The 21,193-nt window shown below is 46.4% G+C and overlaps 1 protein-coding gene across 2 annotated transcripts; it reads left to right on the top strand.

The window, feature by feature from the left end:
- The first annotated feature begins 96 nt into the window (after positions 1-96).
- Dad1 (defender against cell death 1) lies at positions 97-19,866 on the top strand. Of its 2 annotated transcripts, NM_001393807.1 has the most exon segments (4): positions 97-378; positions 8,146-8,196; positions 11,731-11,904; positions 19,636-19,866. In NM_001393807.1, coding segments are annotated over 3 exon segments (393 nt in total). In that variant the 5' UTR covers positions 97-167; the 3' UTR covers positions 11,862-11,904; positions 19,636-19,866.
- Positions 19,867-21,193: the final 1,327 nt, after the last annotated feature.

Raw genomic sequence — 21,193 nt, 5'->3', positions numbered from 1 at the left:
GTCTGGGGATGTAGTCTGCGTCTGCGCATTAATTGTGAGGCGCCAAGGTTGGCTTTTACCCCGGACCCAATTGGCCCGCCGGCGTGGGAGTGGCTAGAGCCCGCTAACGCGCACGCGCGAGCCACATACCCTGTGTTCGTCCGGTATCCGAAGTTCCCGGGTTCGTCATGTCGGCGTCTGTGGTGTCCGTCATCTCCCGGTTCCTGGAGGAGTACTTGAGCTCCACTCCACAGCGGCTGAAGTTGCTGGATGCCTATCTCCTTTATATATTGCTGACCGGGGCGCTGCAGTTCGGCTACTGTCTCCTCGTGGGCACCTTCCCCTTCAACTCTTTCCTCTCTGGCTTCATCTCTTGTGTGGGCAGCTTCATCTTAGCGGGTAATGATTCTGTATCCTAATAATAATGTCCCACTTTTGGCACGCAGCTTCGTCCTCACTGTACCCTTTGGTAGTTTGTAGAAAGTCGTCGCCTGTGAAGTCACTCTTACTTCTTGGGATCCAGGAAGGAAACTCAGAAATGTTGTCACATTTCTAATGCCAAACAGCTGGCTAGGAGCTGAAACTGAATATGTAAAGAAATAGCTCTTCTGGTGGTCGTCGTAGTTAATACCGCTCTAATGAAAAAATACCCAATTTTGATGAAGCCTTAATACAAATTTCAAGTTTGTAAGAGCTTTAAATGGAAAGTCAAACTGAACCATTTCCATCACTTTGGCCTAATCCCTACTCCATCTAGGAGAAGACTTTAGTGATAGTATAGGAATTTAAATATTAGTGATTGATTGTGAGGAGGCAATCCATTGATGCTGACTTTTTAGTTGCCCCTTCTTATTTCTGTGCATAGTTTCTGTGATTTTTCTCATTATCCCGAACTCAGTTTTTTATTCGCACAATTGTGTATTAGCCCTTCTTTCTGGTCTACACATTTGATAACCTTACAGACTTACAGACTTAATGAGGATTGCCGCCATGTGTTTTATCTGAACCCCGACCTTTCTTGCCCCATGGGATTGAGAGAACTCTGGGACCAGGTGGCTCAGGAATGTTACTACCACATGTATTAGGATCAGCAGTGTTTTGGGAGTTTATTAGCAATTGTTTTTTTCAGCGAAGTAGAGCTGGTTTGGGCAGAGACAAAAGGTGGCATTGGACTTGTCTGGAGATTTGATTTACAGTCTTAACATAAATCTCAGTCACATGTACACATTCACATTGCTAGTTTGGGCACACTGGGCACAATCAGAACTGGAGCTGCACAATCAGCTTGTTAAGTGGTCGTCTTTGGGTTTTGGTTCAGTTCCCTGAGGCTACACCCTAACCATCAGGATCTGTTAGCACCATTAGGCAGATCTGACAAGCCTCTTTACTGTGCCCAGTACCATTCAAGGCAGTTCAATTAACCAGCCAGGAGAAAGCATCTTACTGAGAGCCTCTTATTTATTTATCCTCTGGTTACAGAAGTGTAGGAACAGGGTGAGGCCGTAGCCTGAGTTAAGTAGGCCCTGTCCTGTTGAAGCCTCCCATCTTCACAAGCCTCTGCCTTAAGTTCTGACTTTCCAGGACTACATAGAAAAGAACAATTTGCTGAAAAGTCATGTTAGTGCGTTCTCTCATTCTCTTTCTTTCTCTCTCTCTCACTCTATCTCTCTCTCCCTTTTCTCTCTCTCCTTTTCCCTCCCTCCCTTCCTTCCCTCCCTTCCTTTCTTCTTTCTTTCCATCTGTCTCTTTCCTTTTTTCTTTTCTTTTTGTAGATGACTTGCTTTTTTAAAAACAATCTTTTAAAAATATTTTTGTGAGCTCTGTGTGTGTATATAGTGTTATGTGAGGTCATTATCAGTATTGAGGATATTAATGAGGGCATAATCAGTATTGAGGGCATTATTAGTGATGTCATGGTTAGTGAGGGCATTAATAGTAGTAAAATTGGTGTTAGCAGTGATATTTCCAAATCTTTTAGGTAACAGGGAATAGGGTGAGAAATATAAGTGGGTGTAAGGAAAAGAAAAGGATTTCTGATAATTCATTCATTGTTGCTGCAGAAAGTTATCATTTGCATTCTTCCTCCTTCAGTGAACTCCGGGCATTTTGCCACTGAGCTAAATCCTCAGATCCATCCATCCATCCATCCATCCATCCATCCATCCATCCATCCATGTCTGTCCTTTCTTCCATCCATCCATCCATCCTTTTTTTTTTTTTCTTTTTTTTTTTTTGAGACAGGGTTTTAGTGTGTAGCCCTGTCTGACTGGAACTCTAGATTGGGCTGACCTTGAACTCCTAGATCATGTACCTCCACACTGAGTGCTGGGGTTAAAGGTGTATCAGCAGCCTGGCTGTCATGTCTGCTTTGACAGCATTAATTTTACTGAACTTCTTTTGCTAGGCCAGATTATTGCTTGGTAACTTGTTTTAATGGAAAATTTGAAAATTGGCTGTTCGGCCTTTGTTCATATTGTTAAGACAGGACATCATATGCCTGCTGATGTTTTTGACTTTTCTATGGCTTTTTTTGGGTGTTGGGGGGTGGGGGGCGTGGGGAAAGAGAATGGAAGGGGCAGTTTTGGTGAAGAGAGGTTGTAGGAAATTATGTGGGAAGATTGGAAAGACCAAGTGGCACTAAATGCTGGCGCTTTGGGTGTCGGGCCTGTTTCTGTAGGAGATCATCTGAGGATTAACAGTGGCAACACAGGCAGGTGAGATGGCTCAGTGGGTGAAGGTCCTTGTCACCAAACCTGAGTATCACCTGAGTTTGATCCCTGGAACATGGTTCGGGAGGAGAGAACCAAGTCCTGTGTTCTCTCACCTCCGCAGTATACACTCACATAAGTAAAGAGTAAATGCCATACAAACCAGCCGTCCACCAACAGTTCTCTGTGGAAGTCAAGGGCAGACTTGAAGTTGCTGTTAGTTGTGTGACTTGGAGGAGGACCCTTGATAGCTCGATTCTCTTCATTCTTTTGCCTGGTTATTTCTTTTGCATGGACATTTGCTCTTTTGAACAAATGTCAGAACATTGTAAAGCAGTTTAGAATGCTGCCATCAGACATTTAAGTCTGTAAAGACACTCTTTTATTTCCTCATGGCTGGGTGGCTTATTCTGGGTCTCAGGCTTGAGGAGAGATGGTACTAGGGGTGGGCCTTTTTAGCAGTGTATAGTGTGGTAGGCTTTTAGAGGACTCTGGGGAGAGCAGTCTGTCTATCCCAGCCATGCACAGCAGCTGTTTATCTTCCTGTTAGCTATCACTAGAGGAGGGACATCTGTCGCTTCAGAGTTAACATTCTAGTGTTGGTAGTCTTTGTTTCCTTTTGTACCTAGCTGGGATCTGCTCATTTCAAGAACTGTTTAGGAAGATTAAGTGGAAATTAGTTAAGTCTGTCTTCAAAATAAGTCCTACTAGGCAAGCACTCCCCCACTGAGCCTCATCCCTAGTCTGTGGAACCATTGCTTTAAGTTTCTTTACAACTTTGGTTCTTCTGTTCTCAAGCTTAGGAAACAGTTTTGCCTTCTGAAAAACAGTTTGTGGGCTGGAGAGGCAGCTTAGTGGTTAGAGTGCTCACAGCGGTGAGTTCAGGTCCCCAGCACCAATGTCAAATGCTAGGCATGGCTACATATGTCTGTAACCCCAGTACTGGGGTGGGGGTGGGGGGCAGAGGGGAGTGGGGTGGTGCAGGATGGAATCAAGAGGATTGCAGAGTCTTGCTGCCTGCTAGTTTTGTGTTTATTGAAAGACCCTGTCTCAAAGGAATAAGGGTGAGAGAGAACAGGACACCCAATGTCCTCTGGCCTCTGAAAGTATGCACACACACTACACACATATACCACATTCATACGTGACATGCGCACGCACACTTGCACATCGCAGAAGTTAAGAAATCACAAAGGAGTTTGGATTTGAGAGACAGGGAGACTAATCCAGAGTGTTTTCTGTCTCCAGGGAGCCATTGGCTTGTGTGGTGTGGGGTGGAGTTACTTTAGGGAGTGTCCTTTAGGTCTGTGAATTCCTCTCAGCTGCTGCGCGGGAGATTGGGAGTTCGCCAACTTCGTGGCTGATTGTCTGGTTTCTAATGTCCTGTCCATTGCTTTTTATTCTCGGTGCCTCAGGCTGCTTCCTGGCTTATGGCCCCTGATATCTCAGCTTGATTTGATTTGCACACTTGTTGTGTTACCTAATCAAATTTGTCTGTGGTTCCCAAAGTGGAGTTTGTGATTAGTTTGTTTTTTCAGAACACTTAGGCTCTGCTGGGAGCTGGCCTTGTTGACACCACCCTCTTCATCACTGTCCAGTGTTAGTAAGTCATTCACCGTTCTGAGGTTCTTGTACCTTTACTTGTCTGTCTTCAGAACTTGGTTCACACCTTGTGCCTGTCAGTTTACTGTTGCTGGACCCAGGACTCTTGTGTCCTTGCTTCACTCTATGTGGGGGACAAGAGTAAGGAAGGAGAGATGGCACTCTTCCATTAGTCTGCATTTCTTGTACTTGTCTCCCCTCTGAGAGGTGAGGGCAGGTGCTTTCCTGTCTGCATCCTTGGTTAACGCTGCATCTTAAATTGTGAGCATAGCTGTCTTAATTTAAGGAAGATGGAGGACAGCACCAGCTTGCAGACAATAAAGCTCATGAAGGAGGGTCTGGAAGCAGCTCGGCTGAAGGCTTACTTGATGAGCCAGCCCCTGGCCTACCACACCCCTGACTGTGGCAAACAGGGATTTATTGATCTCCCAGAATTCCCCTTTGGATTGGAACCCAGAGTTGCCACCAGATGGGATATTCAAAAATACGCCAGAGAGGCCTACAACCTGGGGGTCAGGTACATTGGCGGCTGCTGTGGATTTGAGCCCTACCACATCAGGGCCATTGCAGAGGAGCTTGCCCCAGAAAGGGGAATTTTACCACCAGCTTCAGAAAAACATGGCAGCTGGGGAAGTGGTTTGGACATGCACACCAAACCCTGGATCAGGGCAAGGGCCAGGAAAGAATACTGGCAGAATCTTCGAATAGCTTCCGGCAGACCATACAACCCTTTGATGTCCAAGCCGGATGCTTGGGGAGTGACGAAAGGGGCAGCAGAGCTGATGCAGCAGAAGGAAGCCACCACTGAGCAGCAGCTGAGAGCGCTCTTCGAAAAACAAAAATTCAAATCCGCACAGTAGCCACAGGCCAGCAGTTCGGGGCGAATTCCTCCAGGTCCGGGCCACAGTGTGCACCCGGAAGGAGAAGGCATCTCTAAACCAGCGTTTGTGTTGATGCCGGCTTACACCTGTGATTGGTGCTAGTTAGACAAAATGGAATCACAGATAGCATTTCACAGTTACAAAACTACGCTTTAGAATTTTACTTAGAAGGAAGAAAGGAGAAGTCCACAGTAAATCCTGAACACATTTCCTACGTGCCTGTTGCATTACAGGCGCACAGGAGTCACTGCAGCGAAGAGAAAGTCACCCGACATCAATCTCATTTCAGATAGGGGGATAGGACACCACCTCCACGAGTGACATAGAACCACTCAGGGACCGTATCATAAGTGACACAGCAACCACCTTTATCTAAGATGCTTCCCAAGTGGATTCCAAGATCTTTTGAGCAGGACCCTTAGGCAGAAACAACACACACCAGCCCTGTAAAACTTAACAGATAACTGATCCATTCTGTAATTCTGTAATCTCTGTTCTGACTGCTTCCAGTCCATTTCATTAATAAAAACATGCTGGTTGAAAACCTTAAAAAAAAAAAAAAAAAAAAAGGAAGATGGAGGACTGTTTGCCAGGCTCTCTGCTGGTATGCTGCGGGTTCTGCTGGGAGGAGCACACGGCGGTTCCTCCTCGTACAGTCTGCAGGACGATGCAGACAGGTCTCTGTGGAAGGGTGCTGGTACGGATAGGAGCCCTTTCCGTGCTCCTGCAGTGTGTCCCTCACTTTCCCAGGGTGTGCCTCGTGACCCCTCACACTTTTCTCCATTTCTTTGCCTGTGTTCACAGTTTATCTTGTATTTTAGTTTTTACTAGCAAAGTGAGAGTAGCCAGGAGTCCGTTCATCTTCCAGTGGCTCCCAGCAGCCAGCCTGCTCCTGTGTCTCTGCTGTCTGATTCCCTCCCACGTCAGCGCCCAGCTCTTGCACTTACTCAGGCACTGGTCTTTTCTGGGTGGCTGAGCAGCTTCTGAGGTGATCTCGTCATTCAGCATCATGGGCTTTCTCTTTTGAGTCATTCTCAAGTGTTAGTCTGCTCTAAAATTGTCTCACTTTAAAAGGCGGAACCAGGCGTGGTGGTGCATACTTTTAGTCTTAGCTCTTGAGTGGCTGAGGCAGGAGGATATCTATGAATTTGAGGCCAGGCTGGTTTGCATAGTGAGTTTAAGGCCTGCCAAGAACCTGTCTTCAAAAAGAAAAAGGAAAAGAAAGTCGGGTGTGACCCCAGGCATCCCGGCGCCCATCGCTAGCATCTTCTCTTCTCCCTCTCTAGAGCTTCTTGAAAGAGTGGTTGCTGTGTCTACCTTTCCCCACGTATTTCTCGGTGCCCTTGTGCGGTGGCCTGTCCCCACCACTTCCTCAGACTGTTTCCCATGTTGCCAGATGGAGTAGTCGTCCGCCTCACCTTGCCTGACTGCAGCGTTAGCGTTTAGCTCAAATGGCTGGTTCCTTCTGAGGGAAACACTCCTTCCCAGACCCTTAGAGCTGCCTCCTCCTCGCTCCTCACGTCCTACTGGCTTTGCCTTCCCACTGTGCTTGGGTGCTTCATTTCGTATTTCTTTCCATAGTTGAATTTAAGTTCCATATCTATGCATATAGTTACCATGGTATTGGTATTTTAGTTTGGACCCGTCCACTTGGTTCAAGATAATAAATCCAGTTCCTGATGTATTTCTCTTTTTGATGTCTCTTCTGTCTTTCATGTTCTATTTCCCAAATAGACACTGTCCCCCTTCCCAGCCATCTGCTTCTTAACTGGCAGTGTACAGTGTCAACCCCGGCTAGGTTGTTCAGCCAGATAGTTAAGTCTCTCTGATCCCATAGCTTCTCTCAACTCCCACACCCATTTCACAGCAAGCTCTGTCTTCTCTGGAATATAGGCTGTCTGTCTCCTTGTTTCTGCCTGGTTTTATCACCGTAGTCCTGAGCTCTTCAGTTCTAAGTCGTTCATCTTTAGTCCCACAAACCATTCTTCACGATGCAGTTCTAGCCCTTAAAGAATGGGAGTTGTTGTTGCTCAGCTCCTCAAACCCCGAAAGGCTGTTTCATTGCCTTTGACTAGGTCCAGCCTCTGTCCTGAGTCTTCTCTGGCCACTGATATCTGTTGTCCCCAGCTTGGATTGCTCTGCCCCAGATCTTTGTGTGCCTGACTTTTTAGCCTTTAAATGGTCTGTAGTAGCGTTTTTAGACACGACTACTGGACAAGACAGCTGGCTGGCTGGCTATGTGCTATACTCCCAGCATCTAGAATGATGGCACTTGATAAATGTTTTGCTGAACAAATGAGCATTTAAGGAGATGATGAAACAGGGCTGCTGGAGGGGGCAGGCTGTTTCAAGAGGGTGTTGGTTTCTGTCTCCAGAAGTGCTCAGGGGGAAGCTGAATTCTCATTTCTGGAGCAATTTCTTTACCTTTCTTGTGTCCAAACCAGCTGAGGGATATGGCCTGTCTATGAGCAACACAGGCAAGTCTGGGACCTCGTAGGCCTCCTTCAGAAAACCTTCCAGGCTCTTCTTGGAGGCTCCTTCCAGCACACCTGTCTCCCACCACTTCTTGGACATTGCTCTATTTTGCTTTCTATCACTGTGAAAAACTATGACTGGTAGCAACTTGGGGAGGAAAGGGCTTGTGGGACTCTCATGGCATAGCCCATCATCAAGGGAAGTCAAAACAGGAGCTGAAGTAAAGACCATGGAGGAGTGCTGCTTACTGGCTTGCTCAGCTTGGTTCCTTACACAACCAGGACCACCTGCCGGGGGGTAGCACTGCTTACATGGAGCTGGGCCCTCCCATGTCAGTCATTAATTAAGAAAATGTAGGTGTGATGACTCAGCAGTTGTGAACACTTTTTATGGTTGTACTTCTAGAGGACCCAGGTTCAATTCCTAGCACCCATATGGCTACTCACAACTGTCTATAACCCCACCTCTAGGGGTTCTGATATGCTCTTCTTGCCTCCTAGGACACCAGGCACACAAGTGGTACACAGACTTACATGAAGACAAAATACCTGGTAAATAATTTTTTTTTTTTTTTTTTTGGTTCTTTTTTTCGGAGCTGGGGACCGAACCCAGGGCCTTGCGCTTCCTAGGTAAGCGCTCTACCACTGAGCTAAATCCCCAGCCCCAATAATTTTTTTAAAAGGAAAGAAAATGCCCCCAAACCCCATAGGCTAGTCTGATAGAGGCAACCCCAAAGCCCCACAGGCTAGTCTGATAGAGGCAACCCCAAAGCCCCACAGGCTAGTCTGATAGAGGCAACCCCAAAGCCCCACAGGCTAGTCTGATAGAGGCAACCCCAAAGCCCCACAGGCTAGTCTGATAGAGGCAACCCCAAAGCCCCACAGGCTAGTCTGATGAAGGCAAACCCCAAAGCCCCACATACTAGTCTGATGGAGGCAGTCCCCCAGTTGAGGTTCTCATTTCAGCTGACTAGTTTGTGTCAAATTGGGGAAAAAAAAATCCAACTAGCATAGGCATTTTATGCACCAAATGGGGTGTTTGAAGGGCTGGAGAGATGGCTCAGCAGTTAAGAGCATTGGCTGCTCTTCTAGGGGACCCAGGTTCCATTTCCAGCATCTACATGGTGTCTCACAAACAGTCACGTGACTTCAGTTCTGGAGATCCAGTGCTGTCTACTAACCTCATTGGGCACCAGGCACACACGATGCATGTATACACATGTAGGCAAACACTCATATACATAGAATATAAACAATTCTAAAAATGGGATGTTGGTCTCAGTGACCTCTGAGGTCTATTGGATGTTTGTGGGGTTGATTTGTGCACTGTAACTTAATTTGAGTTGTTATGGTCATTTCAAGGTCACCATCAGTCCATGGCTGTATCCACTGTCACAAAGCTTGTCCCCCAATAGTTACTCCAGGTACCACCTCATTTCTAGTCCAGTACTGTTAATAGTTCTGTGTCTTCTTCTCTAGAGTTTTTGCTAGATTGCAAGTAAGTGATAGACTATTTATATATAAAATAAAGATATAAACATAGTAATCACATATAGAAATTAAAGTTGTAGAAAGAGCAATTTGGGCCCCGCGGGCCCAGTTGCTGCACAAGCATGAACTTGAACTTGAGGTAAGGTCCCTAGCACTTATAGGAGAAGTTGGACACACCACACAGGTCCCAGGTGGAGGAAGGGGAAAAGGCAGGTAGATCTTGACGCTCATTGGCTGGCCAGCCTTGGGAATCTAAGCTTCAGTGAGAACGTCAGAGAGAATCCATGAGTTCATGAGAACTCCTGTCTCAAAAAATAAGGTAGGTGGAGTGGAGAGATGGCTCAGTGGTTAAGATCACTTCCTGTTCTTCCAGAGGATCTAAGTTTGGTTCCCAGAACCCACATCCAATCTCCAGGAAATCCAGTGCCCTCTTCTGGCTTTTAGGAGCCCCTGTATACACAGGGCACATAGATAAGCATACAGTGAAGCGCGCGCGCGTGCGCGCGCACGCACACACACACACACACACACACACACACACACACACGATAAAAATCTTTAAAATGAGATGGGATGTGAATGAGGAAGACTCCTGAATTCAATATGTTCCACACACACGTATGTGTGCACCTACCCTATGCACAGCACATGAACATGCATGTATAACATAACACTACAGACATACAAAAGGAGAGCTGATGTGTTAGTGCTTTGGCTATTTTTTTCATTCAGTAAAAGTGGATAGCGTTCTTGTCAGTGTATAGAGAATTTATTCTGAATAATTGTGTAGGACTTCATTGCAGGTGTGTTGTATGATTTAATCATTCCCCATGGTGACATTTGGATCATTTCTCTTTTTTCTTTCAATTTTACAAAAATGCTATGTTTTGTAAGTCACATTCATTGTTGAAAGGAAAAAAACATTTTAGATATTAAGTGGTATTGCCAGTTGCTTTCCCCCAAGGTGGGCTAACCTGGCCTTTTACGGCAAGATTTAAGTGGTTTCCATACTCCAGCCAGTGCCCCGCAGAAAGGTCAGTGCTCTTCCTAGTGTTTCTGTGCTTAGGTTGATGGGAACTGTTGCCATGGTGATGAACTCTGGAGGACTAATCTGGTCATTGTGTCTTCTCAGTGGATTCTTTGTTAATGCTGGTGTGGATGCTAGCCTGAAGCCAGTGCAATAATTTATTGAAGCCAGAAAAGGTGTTTGAGCAGAGACTGCCCCTCGAGCTTCAGATAGAAAAAGAGAGCAGACTGGCTGCTGCCTTGTTAGACTTCAGGGATACAGAAAAGTGGGAGCAGAGATCACTGTCAAGAGCCTTGTGTGTCGGATCTTCTGTTGTCTTTTGAGGCAAATGAAGCCACTAGAACTTTACCGGGACAGTTTATCTACAGCAGGAGGTCCTTGTGGACCATCGGCTGTACTTAGGATCTCCACCGTGTATCATGCACGCTTCTTGTAGAAGGTTAGGATGTCACAGGGTCCTCATTCATCCCAACTCTGTTTGTTACTGCTATAGATAAGCCCCATGTAGGTATAATTAGACACCTTTAAACCAACCATCTTAAGAGAGTCTTAGGCTTTAGGGAGTGTAAGTGTGAATAAGATTATAGGTTTTAGCATAACTGAGGTGTTGTTTTTTTCTCCCTTATTTTTCCTTTAATAAAGGATAGGTAAGATAGTAAAGGTAGGTAATCTTATGGGTTAAATTTTCTATTTCCTTTTACAGTTTTTAGTTATTGTATGTGTATATGCCTGCCGTTAGGCTTGCCGGCAATGCCCTTACCAGTAAGCCATCTGGCAGCCTTAGCTTTAGATCTTTTGAGACAGGGCCTTATGTATCTCAGGTTCACCTTTGAGTGTGAGGTGACCTTGAAGGAGTCCCTTACATCTGCTCCCGAAGCACAGGTGACAGCTGTGCAGCACCGTACCTAGTTTGGGATGAATTTTAAATGCTCTGGTCTAACTATGACCTGGATCAGGACAGAACATTATCAGTGCCATGCAAGGTTCCTTGCAGCTCTGAAGCCATGTTTCTGTCCGTGAGAATGAAAACCACTATCTGACTTATGCTAGTCTAGATTTATTTTGCCTATCATGTTTATTTATTTTTATTGTCTTGCTTTTTTGAAAGCGTGTCTTAACTATGTAGTCCACGGTAGTCTCGATAAACTAGTGGCTGTTCTCCTCAGCCTTCCATATTTTGGGATTACAGGTGTGTACTGCCATGTCTGGTTGGCTTGTCTAGTTTTAAAGCTGTATATGTGTGGAATCATCTAGTGTGTACTCTTTGTGTTTGGTTTGTGCTGCATATCATTGTGAAATCCATCCAACTTGGTTCTAGCAGAAGTTCCTTTTCATTGCTGTATAGTATTTCTTTGTCTTCATGAGCTATGTAATCCCCTCTGTACTATTAATAGACATTAAGTTTTCTAGCGTGGTGCACGTCACAGCCGACTCCTGTGCGTGCCTCTTGGGTGTGGTGCTTTCATTTTATTAGAGAATTTTCATGATCGGATATATTTATGTCCTGATTAGTGATCATTTATTTTCTATTTCTGAATAATGACTTTTCTGTTTTGTTTCTTACCCAGTTTGCTTGAGAATACAGATCAACCCCCAGAACAAGGCGGATTTCCAAGGCATCTCTCCTGAGCGAGCCTTTGCTGATTTTCTCTTTGCCAGCACTATCCTGCACCTCGTCGTCATGAACTTCGTCGGCTGAGCCGCTCCCATTTCCTTACCGTGGAGTTGGAGACTGGCAGAGTGTAAGTGGCGATCCCAGCCCTTGCCTGCTGCGCTGATTCCAGCCGGTGAAATCGGATGGGCGGGTTCTGCTCCTGGTTGACCAGGTTCCCATGGTGCTGTGAGATGTTTGCAGGCTTTCCTGGGGCTTCAGTGTGCATTAGTACCAGCATGTTCGTCAGCCTGTGGGTTATAGGTGTGCTTTTGAAGGAAGATGAATTGCAGGTTTTGCTTTTAGATTTGTTCTTGAGGTGTTTTTCCAGTTGCCATTGATGTTAAATATTAAATATGGGCATCATTGCCTGATAGGTGTTCAGAGTAGTGTGAATGAATGACAGCTGGTTCTTATGGATGTGTGCCCTGAAGTTAAATGGTAAAGTTGGATTCACCTGTGAGAAGATTTGGAACCAGACTGGTATTGTTTGGTTCCTAGGCTACATCCCTTGTTAGGCACCCAAGCCATCTTGTCCCCCAAACAAACTTTATAGAGTTCTGATAGGGAAACAAAGGCAGGCCTAGATCCTTTTTTTTTTTTTAACCTTTGACCCAATTGGTAAGATATAATTGCCCACTTAAACATACAAAGCCCGGGTTGGGGATTTAGCTCAGTGGTAGAGCGTTTGCCTAGCAAGCGCAAGGCCCTGGGTTCGGTCCCCAGCTCCGGAAAAAAGAAAAAAAAAAAAAAAGAAAAAAAAAACTATACAAAGCCTGGTACCATCCATCCCTTAGGAACATTAATAACAACCTGTAAATACACAGAGCAGAGTCTTAACATCACCTGCCATGGCTTCTCACCTAGATCCCTTTTATAGAGCTGAAAACCCTCTCTACCCTCCCTTCATAGGCTGCGAACCCTCCTCTCTCCTCTCCCCTCTCCTCCCTCCCCTCTCATCTCAGCTACTTTACTGATGCTGTGACAAGACAGCATGGCAGAGGTAACGAACGTGTAGAAGAAAGTGTTTAGTTGGTATTCATTGTTGCAAAGGGTTAGAGTCTGAGTGTCAAGGTGGGAGCAGGGCAGCAGGCAGACATAGCGTTGGAGCGGTAGCCGATGCTTACATCTTAAGCCACAGGCTTGACGCAGAAAGCTAACTGCGAATGGCACAGGCTTTTGACCCTTAAAGCCTACTCATAGTGACGCACCTCCTCCAAGGACACACCTCCTAGTCCTTCTCGAACAGCTCCACCTACTGGGTGGAAGCATTCAGCATAGGGGCCTGTGGCCATTCTCATTGAATGAGGCCACCTCTACACCCCAGAAGCAGAGTCTTAAAGCTGTGTTAAGTGCATGACTTTTCCCCTTGATAGGAGAACATGGGCCAGGAGCAATGTAGTTGCTTCCCCAGATGCACAGGTACCTGGATGTAGAGTAGCCTCTGCCTCTTGGTGTTTGGCCCTGTGCTCGTGCAACTCACGTGCCTGTGCTCCTTCCTTTGCTTTTGTACCATAAGATTTAGTATTGTTGCTTCTGGGTGGTGAGAGAAGAGAATCTTAGAAAATAATAACCTTTTGGGAGAAAATGCCCCAGGCCCACCCTTTTTCCATCACTACATGAAAACCTCTGTGTTGATTCTGAAGTCATCAGAAACCTCACACAAGAGCCAGAGTATGTGCAGTGACACGACGGTGGCTGCACTGGGAATGGCACATGACTGCATCTTAAAATGGCACAGAACTGTTTTGTTCTATTTGTTGGGGTAGACCTTTCAGTTTGGGTAGTGGTAAGTTGTTGGGATGCTGTGGTCACTGAAAACATTTGAGAAGAACTTCCTTCTGCTCTCCTAATACAGTTTCAGTTATTGGAGACCCGATCCCCATCCCCCTTCTCCTCCCTAGTCAGCGCCAGTTAGTGGGGATACAGAGGGAGTCAAGTGCCTAAGGCGAACAGTTTTAAAAGTATAAACAAGAACAGAAAGCAAAGCTGGAGATGTGTACAGCTGGCGGAGTGCCCTGGGTTCGGTATCAGTACTGTAACACCAGACACAGTGGTGTGTGCTTGTCATCCAGCACTTGGGCGAAAGGCGGGAAGATTGGAACTTGATGAGACCCCATCTTAAGGTTAAAGACTCAGACGTACCGTGAAGGCATGACGTGATTAAGGTTACCAGACACCAGGATGAAGCGCCCTGAGAGGTGGATGGAGAAGGAGTTGAGCGGCAGATTGTAGCTCTGGCCAGGCCCCAGTTAACTGTTTTCATTGGCTCCCTCGAATGTAGCCTCTAGTGTGGACCGCCCTGAGTTAATGAATGCTGGGTCTAACTCAGGCGTTGTGTCCTCTGACCGCCTCACTCTGGATTTGTGAAGGCGTTTCCTAGATGAGTTAGCTATGTATTCATGAAGGGACAGTGCATTTCCAGGGTCTTCTCCAGGCTCAGAGAGACACCAAGTCATGGAAAATTCTTTTCTAGTGCTAACGTGTTTGGAGGAGGACTCGGCTTCCAGAGAACTGAGTATTTCAAAATTAGGACAAAAGAGGAAGAGCAGGCTCAGCCAAGGTGTGCAGTGCAGATCACCTACCCGGCTGGGAGTGATGGGCTGAGAGCACGCAGAATCGCCCAGTCCCACTTCAGTGGCCAGGCACTGTAGAAAACAGTAGGCTCGCAGACAAGGTGGGGAACGCTCTTGTCTGGGGTGTTGCCTCGCACATTCTCCAGAGACCTTTCACCTGGTACACCTACCCTGCCCACACACTTGTCCCATCTGTGTGGTTTTAATTCACCGCGTGTCCACTGTGCCATACATTCTACACCTAGTTTCCAAGTGAGTCCTGATGGTCACAGGAACTCAGAAGGTAGGATCAAAGGAAACAACCAGAAGCACTCAGAGCGGTGATAACACTCGTTCCTAAGACACTGGAGGTACTGACGTCCTTAGTCTGACAGGAATTATGGGCTATAGGCAGCACAGTTTGAGCAGGATTCTCATGTTTCTCCCTAGCATTCTCCTTATCTTCCAGTTGACAGATGGGCATTTAAAGAAATCTTTTAATGAATTTGAAGGTGACATTTGAAACCAGGGAGAAAAGGCAGAACAAAAGAGAATGGCATTGAGCTGTAAAAGTCAGTGTGACCCAGGAGGGCCAAGGAAGAGCAGATGAGTGCTCGGTGGGGGCTGCTCCAGTGCTTGTGAGATCCATTTTATTTCCAGGAAGCCTCCTCCAGGTAAGCCTGCCATTCCCGTTGCAGACTGGGCACGGAGAGATCAGAGAGCACCGGGAGAAATCTTTTGTTTGTTTTTGCTTTCTAGCAGGGACCCTTAGAGTAGTACAAGGTCACTTCAAACAAGTTATGTACTAAAGGATGGCCTTGTACTCCTTCCTGATCCTCCAATCCTTGCCTCCTATGTGCGGGATTATGAGTATAGGTCTGCATCTCCCAGCCCCAATTTTAGATTCCTGTTTTAATTTTAAAAAATGTATTTTTAACTTGCATATATTTGTATGTCTGTGTGTGTTAGTGCAGGTTCCCATAGCGACCAGAGGTGATGGATGTCCTGGAGCTAGAGTTACAGGCAGTTAGGAGCTGCTGGTGTGGGGTACTGAGCCTGGGTCCTTCGAAAGAGCAGTATATAATCCTAACTGCGGAGGCCTCTCTCCAGCTCCACTTTCAGGATTGGTTTGTTTGTTTTTCTAGACAGGGTTTCTCTGTGTAGTTCTGGCTGTCCTAGAACTTGCTATATACACCAGCCTGGCCTCAAACTCAGATCTACCTGTGTCTGACTCCCGAGTGCTGGGATTAAAGATGTGTGCCTCGGCCTACCTGGTTTCAGGGTGTTGGGTTGTACTGGGGAGTTAACATCCTGGGGATGTGGCTGTGGGACGGGGACAGTGAAGTAGGTACCAAGGAACAACAGAGCTTAAGTGTGCTGGCCTTCCTGGGTGGAGATGGTTGCCAGAAGCCTGGGCTGAAATTTTGTTAGTTCTGCCTTTTTAATATGGGGAGAGTCTCTTCCTATTGTCAAAATCTAATCCCAGCTAGTGCCTGAAGGCTGTGTGCGAGTGGGCTGGCAGAGCCTTTGAGCTGATAGTAGTGTTTACGATAGGCAATCCTGGCTTTTTAATTTATCAAAAGTAGTACTCAGGAGAATTACCTTGGAAAGGGACTCAAAATATATTTTTGTTTCCCATCTCCATCTTTATTTTTAATTAAGAGACAAGGTCTCCTTACCTGGAACTTGAATTTATTAGATTTTATTTTGTGTGAGTGCGTGTGTGTGTGTGAGTGCGTATGTGTGTGTGTGAGTGTGTGTGTGTGTGTGTGTGTGTGTGTGTGAGTGAGTGCGTGCGTGTGTGCCTAGAGCACATGGTGAACAGGACTGACTACCTCCCAAAGTTCTCTTCTGTGTGGGTCGTAGGGCTCACACTTGGCGTCAGGATTCAGGGAAGTGCCCATTGTCCCTGAACCAGCTTACTTGCTCTGGGACTTTAAAGAAAAAGAGTTTAAATTTATTTATGTAGTATATTTTGGTTGTATCACCCCTGCTTAGTACCCCACCACATGCTCTCTTTTTAAATTATTTTATAATCCACTGAGTCCATTTGCATATGAGCATGGTGCCATCTGCTGCAGCCTAGATGGCACCCTCTGTGCTCTGCTGCCATCTAGTGGATGCACCTCTCCTGTGCTGGGAGTGTGTCACAAAGCATGAGTTGTATTTCGGTGGAACAACAGAAGCTAGCTCCTTTCCCCGTCATGGGAGGGCAGCAGAGGCCTAGGTGAACTTAAATGCGGACCAGGGGTTTCTTTACATCGTGGCCAGGAGTGGGCAGTGCTGAGCTAGGATCCTTAGCACGACCCCAGGCTGTGTTCTCAGACCTGTGTGCATAAACTGTCGGAGTTCACAGGGGTCATTTATTCTAGACCTTTTATTGCCTCCAACTCTGAGCTCCTACTGGCAACACCTTCAGTTTTTAGTGAGTGGGTCTTATAAGCTTTTATCAGAGCCTCAGCCCTCAGGGGCTAGAAAGTCTGGCAACTTCTTTATTAAAAAGCATTAATTGACTCTTTTAATTTGTGATTGAACTCTTCTGGTTGGTCTTTTGAGGCAGAGAGCTAGAGACAGATATAGTTAGGGGTGTGTGTGTGTGTGTGTTTGTGTGTGTGTGTGTGTGTGTGCGCGCTCGCATGTGCGCGCGCAGCATAGAACATGGTTGAAGGACAGTGTTCAGGGGCTGCTCTCTCCTGCCATGTGGGCCCTGGGGATGGAACTCAGGCTGTCAGGAGTAGCAGAAGTACCCACTAATCTATCTCATCAGCCCCGCTTTTAAATTATTTTAAATTATTTATTTTCTTTCTTTCTTTCTCTCTCTCCCTCCCTCCCTCTCTCCCTCTCTCCTCTCCTTTCCTTTCCTTTCCTTTCCTTTCCTTTTCTTTTCCTTTTCTTTTTGAGATAGCCTTGTTCAGTTGTACTTTTTATTTATATGCTCACTGGTTACTGAAGGGAGGACACTGACGTGGAGTTGTTTAAATAAGGTGTGCAGTGTTCTGGAACCATGCGTCTCTAAAATGCTTTGTTAGCCCCACATCTTTAGGATTCATGTGTCTCCCACTGCACCTTTACATCAGTGCGTGTAATTGCCTGCCTGCACTGTGGTGGGGAGACAGATGGGTATGCTCTGTACTTGAGGGAACTTGGCCTCCGAAAAATTTCAGTTGACTTTAGTCCTTGGTACTAAGTGCCTCAGTGGACACTTAATGGATGTTTGGATCCTAAACTCTGATGTTCACTGCTCTCTATTTTCAAGAACTTTAGAGTCATGAGATATATATATGTCATTATTATATATATTATATAATTATATGTGTGTGTTTTATATGATTATGTATATGTATACACACATACTTATAAGATTGTTAAAATACTAAACTTGCTTAAATGGGAAAGATAATAAGAGCAGTTTATAAGAAGGGATAAAGAGAGATAATCTTAGGTGTTTGGGCAAAGGCCGGCATCATTCCAGTGGTACAGGAGAGCCGTAGGAGAGTGCAGTGGGGAGAGCTGAGGTAATCTAGTAGTGGTGGGGGTGGTGACCTCACACAGCACCCAGGTCTGTGTGGAAACACCGAGTCTGCCCTACCCACAGCAGTGACCATCAGTCACATGATTGATGTTGCTTGGTGGATATCTGAAAGGGGACTCACCAACCAAGGAACTACATTTTAATTTCTTTCTTTCTTTCTTTGTTTCTTTGTTTCTTTCTTTGTTCCTTTCTTTCTTTGTTTCTTTGTTTCTTTCTCTTTCTTTTCTTTCCTTCTTTCTTTCTTTCTTTCTTTCATTCATTCATTCATTCATTCATTCATTCATTCATTCATTTGACACACTCTTCTGAATCCTTAGCAAGCCTTGAGCTCAGTCTATAGTTAGGGAAGACCTTGACACTTCTGTCCCTCCTGCCTTCACTCCCCAAGTCCTGGGATTCCGGACATGAGCCAGCCTGCCTGACACTGAGTGCTGACCTTCGTTAGCACTCACCACTGAAACCGTACCTGCAGGATTTTAGGCAGTTTTAATGGAAGTTAAGTACATGTGTGCAGTTACTGGGTACTGGGTTGTACAGGATAGCTGTGGATAAAATCTCCAGCTTTCAAGTGGTAGTTTTGCCTCTAAAAGGAGGGGACAGGCGTAGGTGACTTCTGGAGTGCCCTTCACTTTTAGAAGTTATGATCAGTGCCCTCTAATATGAGAGTGATCAGACTGGGCTCTGCTCCCGGGGGTTGGGCACGGTTGTCTCTGATTTCCATCACCCCCAGTTCCAGCCATAATTGGGTGATGAGAATCCAGGGAAAGGTCAGCGTTTGATCATCTCTGTCCAGCCTAGAGAGGGTTCCCCGGAGGGAGCAGGGCTCTGTCTGCCTTGTCACTTCCCTCTGTAGACAGCAGTTATTGTCATTGTTTCTTGTATTTTTCCTTGCTTTCTTTTAGGGTGATTAGAGTGGGTGGGTCAGGGTGCTCTGGGGACCCCCTCACCTTTCTCAGTAGGTGTCTTCCATTGTGCCTGTTTCACCATCAGAGAGGAGATTTTTGAGGCAGTTTTTGACAGCAGCCTTCATTCCACTTGTAGTTAACAGCGTTCTTATGAGTCGCTCACTCACTGTGCCAACATTCAGAAATCCAGAGCCTCTGTCTGAGCACTCCTAAGCCATGTCCTCGCTGGGAAAGAGGGAACAGAGTTTTCTGGAAACTACCATCAAAGGCTAGTTCTTTCCCGAACCCTTTTCCTTTCTATGTGGACTGGCCTTGGTGTCTAAGGGTCATTTGTTTTAGTATCAGAGTCCACTTAGCTCTAGGCAGCAACCTGGCCCCTCCTGCAGTCATTGCCCAAAGTAACTTAGGCGAGGTGAGAACTAAATTACCCCTTCCCAGACCTGACCTTTCCGAGGTTCTGAGAGGTTTTATCCACAGTCTCGGCTCTGTCCTCGACTGGACATTAGTGCTTTGAGGAGTCTGAGGGCCAGGAAGGTGAGTGGCTGATGCAGAGTTAGGATTGGTAAGTCAGGAGCTGGATTGGGATCAGTCTCTTCAGCGCCTCGGCGGCCTTTTCCCTGTTCCTTTTTCTTTTCTTTCTTTCTTTCTTCTTTTTTTTTTTTTTTTTTTGGTGAGCTTGGGGTTTTTGTGTGAGCATGTTCTTACAGACACTGCTGTCATACAGTGCTGTGAACAGTTGGCCATTTTCTGGTGATTGTAGCCTGGCCTCATGGGTTGAGAGTTTAAGAAGGCAGGCTTTGGGACATGACGCACCTTTCTGCTTCTTTCAGGCTCACTCTTTGACGTCTCCTGGATCAGAATTCTTGAGCTGGCAGCTTGTTGTACATGGATTCTTCAGACTCGTGCTCAGCTATGACTCTTGCTGGACGTGAGGTGGGGCGTCCAGAGAACTCCCTTTGCTCTGTTGGACCAACTCCACAGTGCGCGTCTGTTAACACAGAATCTGCCTCCCCTCAGTGTAACCCTTACTTTCCAAATTAAAAAACATTTCTCTGCCACTCCCTCCGCCTCTGAGTGCTGTTTGTTCCTTCACGTTTGTGTGCTGATCCCTATCCCTCGGGTCTGTGCACTCTTCATGACTCGCTAACTCACAGCTGTGACCTTTCACCTGTGACCCTTCACCTTTGTTTTCATTAAGTAGTTGTCATTGGAGTCAGTGACAAAGGACAGTGCTGACAACCTGGAAAATGTCAGTCCTTTGTCCTTTGCTGGATCAGGTAATCCTTTACTAATCCGCCATTGTCTGGAACTGCACCACTAAGCACTTGTCAGAAACTGAACCGTGTGCTCTCTCGTCACGTCTGTTTCCACATGCTTCTGGGGAAAAGTGAAATTAATGCGTCTCTTAGGCAGTATAAGCCAAGTGCAAAGTGTGTGTGTGTGTGTGTGTGTGTGTGTGTGTGTGTGAGAGAGAGAGAGAGAGAGGGACTTTGACTGCAGGCAGGGGTCTCTGTGTGTGTTGCATGTCTGTGTGACTTTGTATGTGTATGAAGACTGCTGTCTGTGGCATGTGACTGGTGTGTATATGTATGTGTGGCCTGGTTCCTATCACATTATCCAAAGCTCCCTCACAAGCCTCCCGTTTCCCCTCACACTTGTCTTCCGAGGTTCCAGTTCTCATTAGTTAGGGGATGAAGGTCAGGTTTGTGCTTAAGACCACAGATCTTTGAAACAACGGAAGATCACATTGAGGACAAAGCCGGAGTAGAACAGAGTCTTGGCTGAGGTCTAGGCCTGGTGTATCCACTGAGCTCTGTGTCCATCTCAGGAGCATTAGGTCTGCCATATATGGGGAGCAGCCCCGCCGAGTTCCACTGGTGCTGATTACCAGATGACCTGTGCTCCAGAAGTCCTCCCTGGGGGCCACACCAGCGTTGGCTGAGGAACTCCCAGTTCTGTTGCCTGGACCACGAGGGATCAAATCGATGTTGGGGGGTAGCTGACTACCCCTATCCTAGCTGATTGGAGGGGCTGCCGAACCAGGAGGCTTCGCATGTTGACAAGGTCCCAGGTGGTGCACACGGAAGTCTGAGAGGCACTGATTTCTGACTTTGGGTGTATCTTGCAATTTCCCAGGATCTTGGCAAAGCTTGAGCCTCTCTGTTCCTTATTAACTCTGATTAACTAGACTCACTCCAGATTGAGCGGCTCGCCACAGAGTTAGCAAGCTTTTTAGGAGTGGTTGTGTTCAATATACTGACAAAAACTGGTGGGGGTCCTGTGGACCACAGCTTAGCACTACGAGGAGGAATTCACTAGGATGGCTAAGTGGTCAGTGTGCTTGACACTCGTGCACGGACATCCTAAGCTTTCCCAGGAGATCTGGAT

This window comes from Rattus norvegicus, chromosome 15, assembly GCF_021556685.1.
Source record: "Rattus norvegicus strain SHRSP/BbbUtx chromosome 15, alternate assembly SHRSP_T2T, whole genome shotgun sequence".
NCBI lineage: Eukaryota > Metazoa > Chordata > Mammalia > Rodentia > Muridae > Rattus > Rattus norvegicus.
Note: the sequence above shows the minus strand (reverse complement) of the source record. Positions and strands in the feature narration are given on the sequence as shown.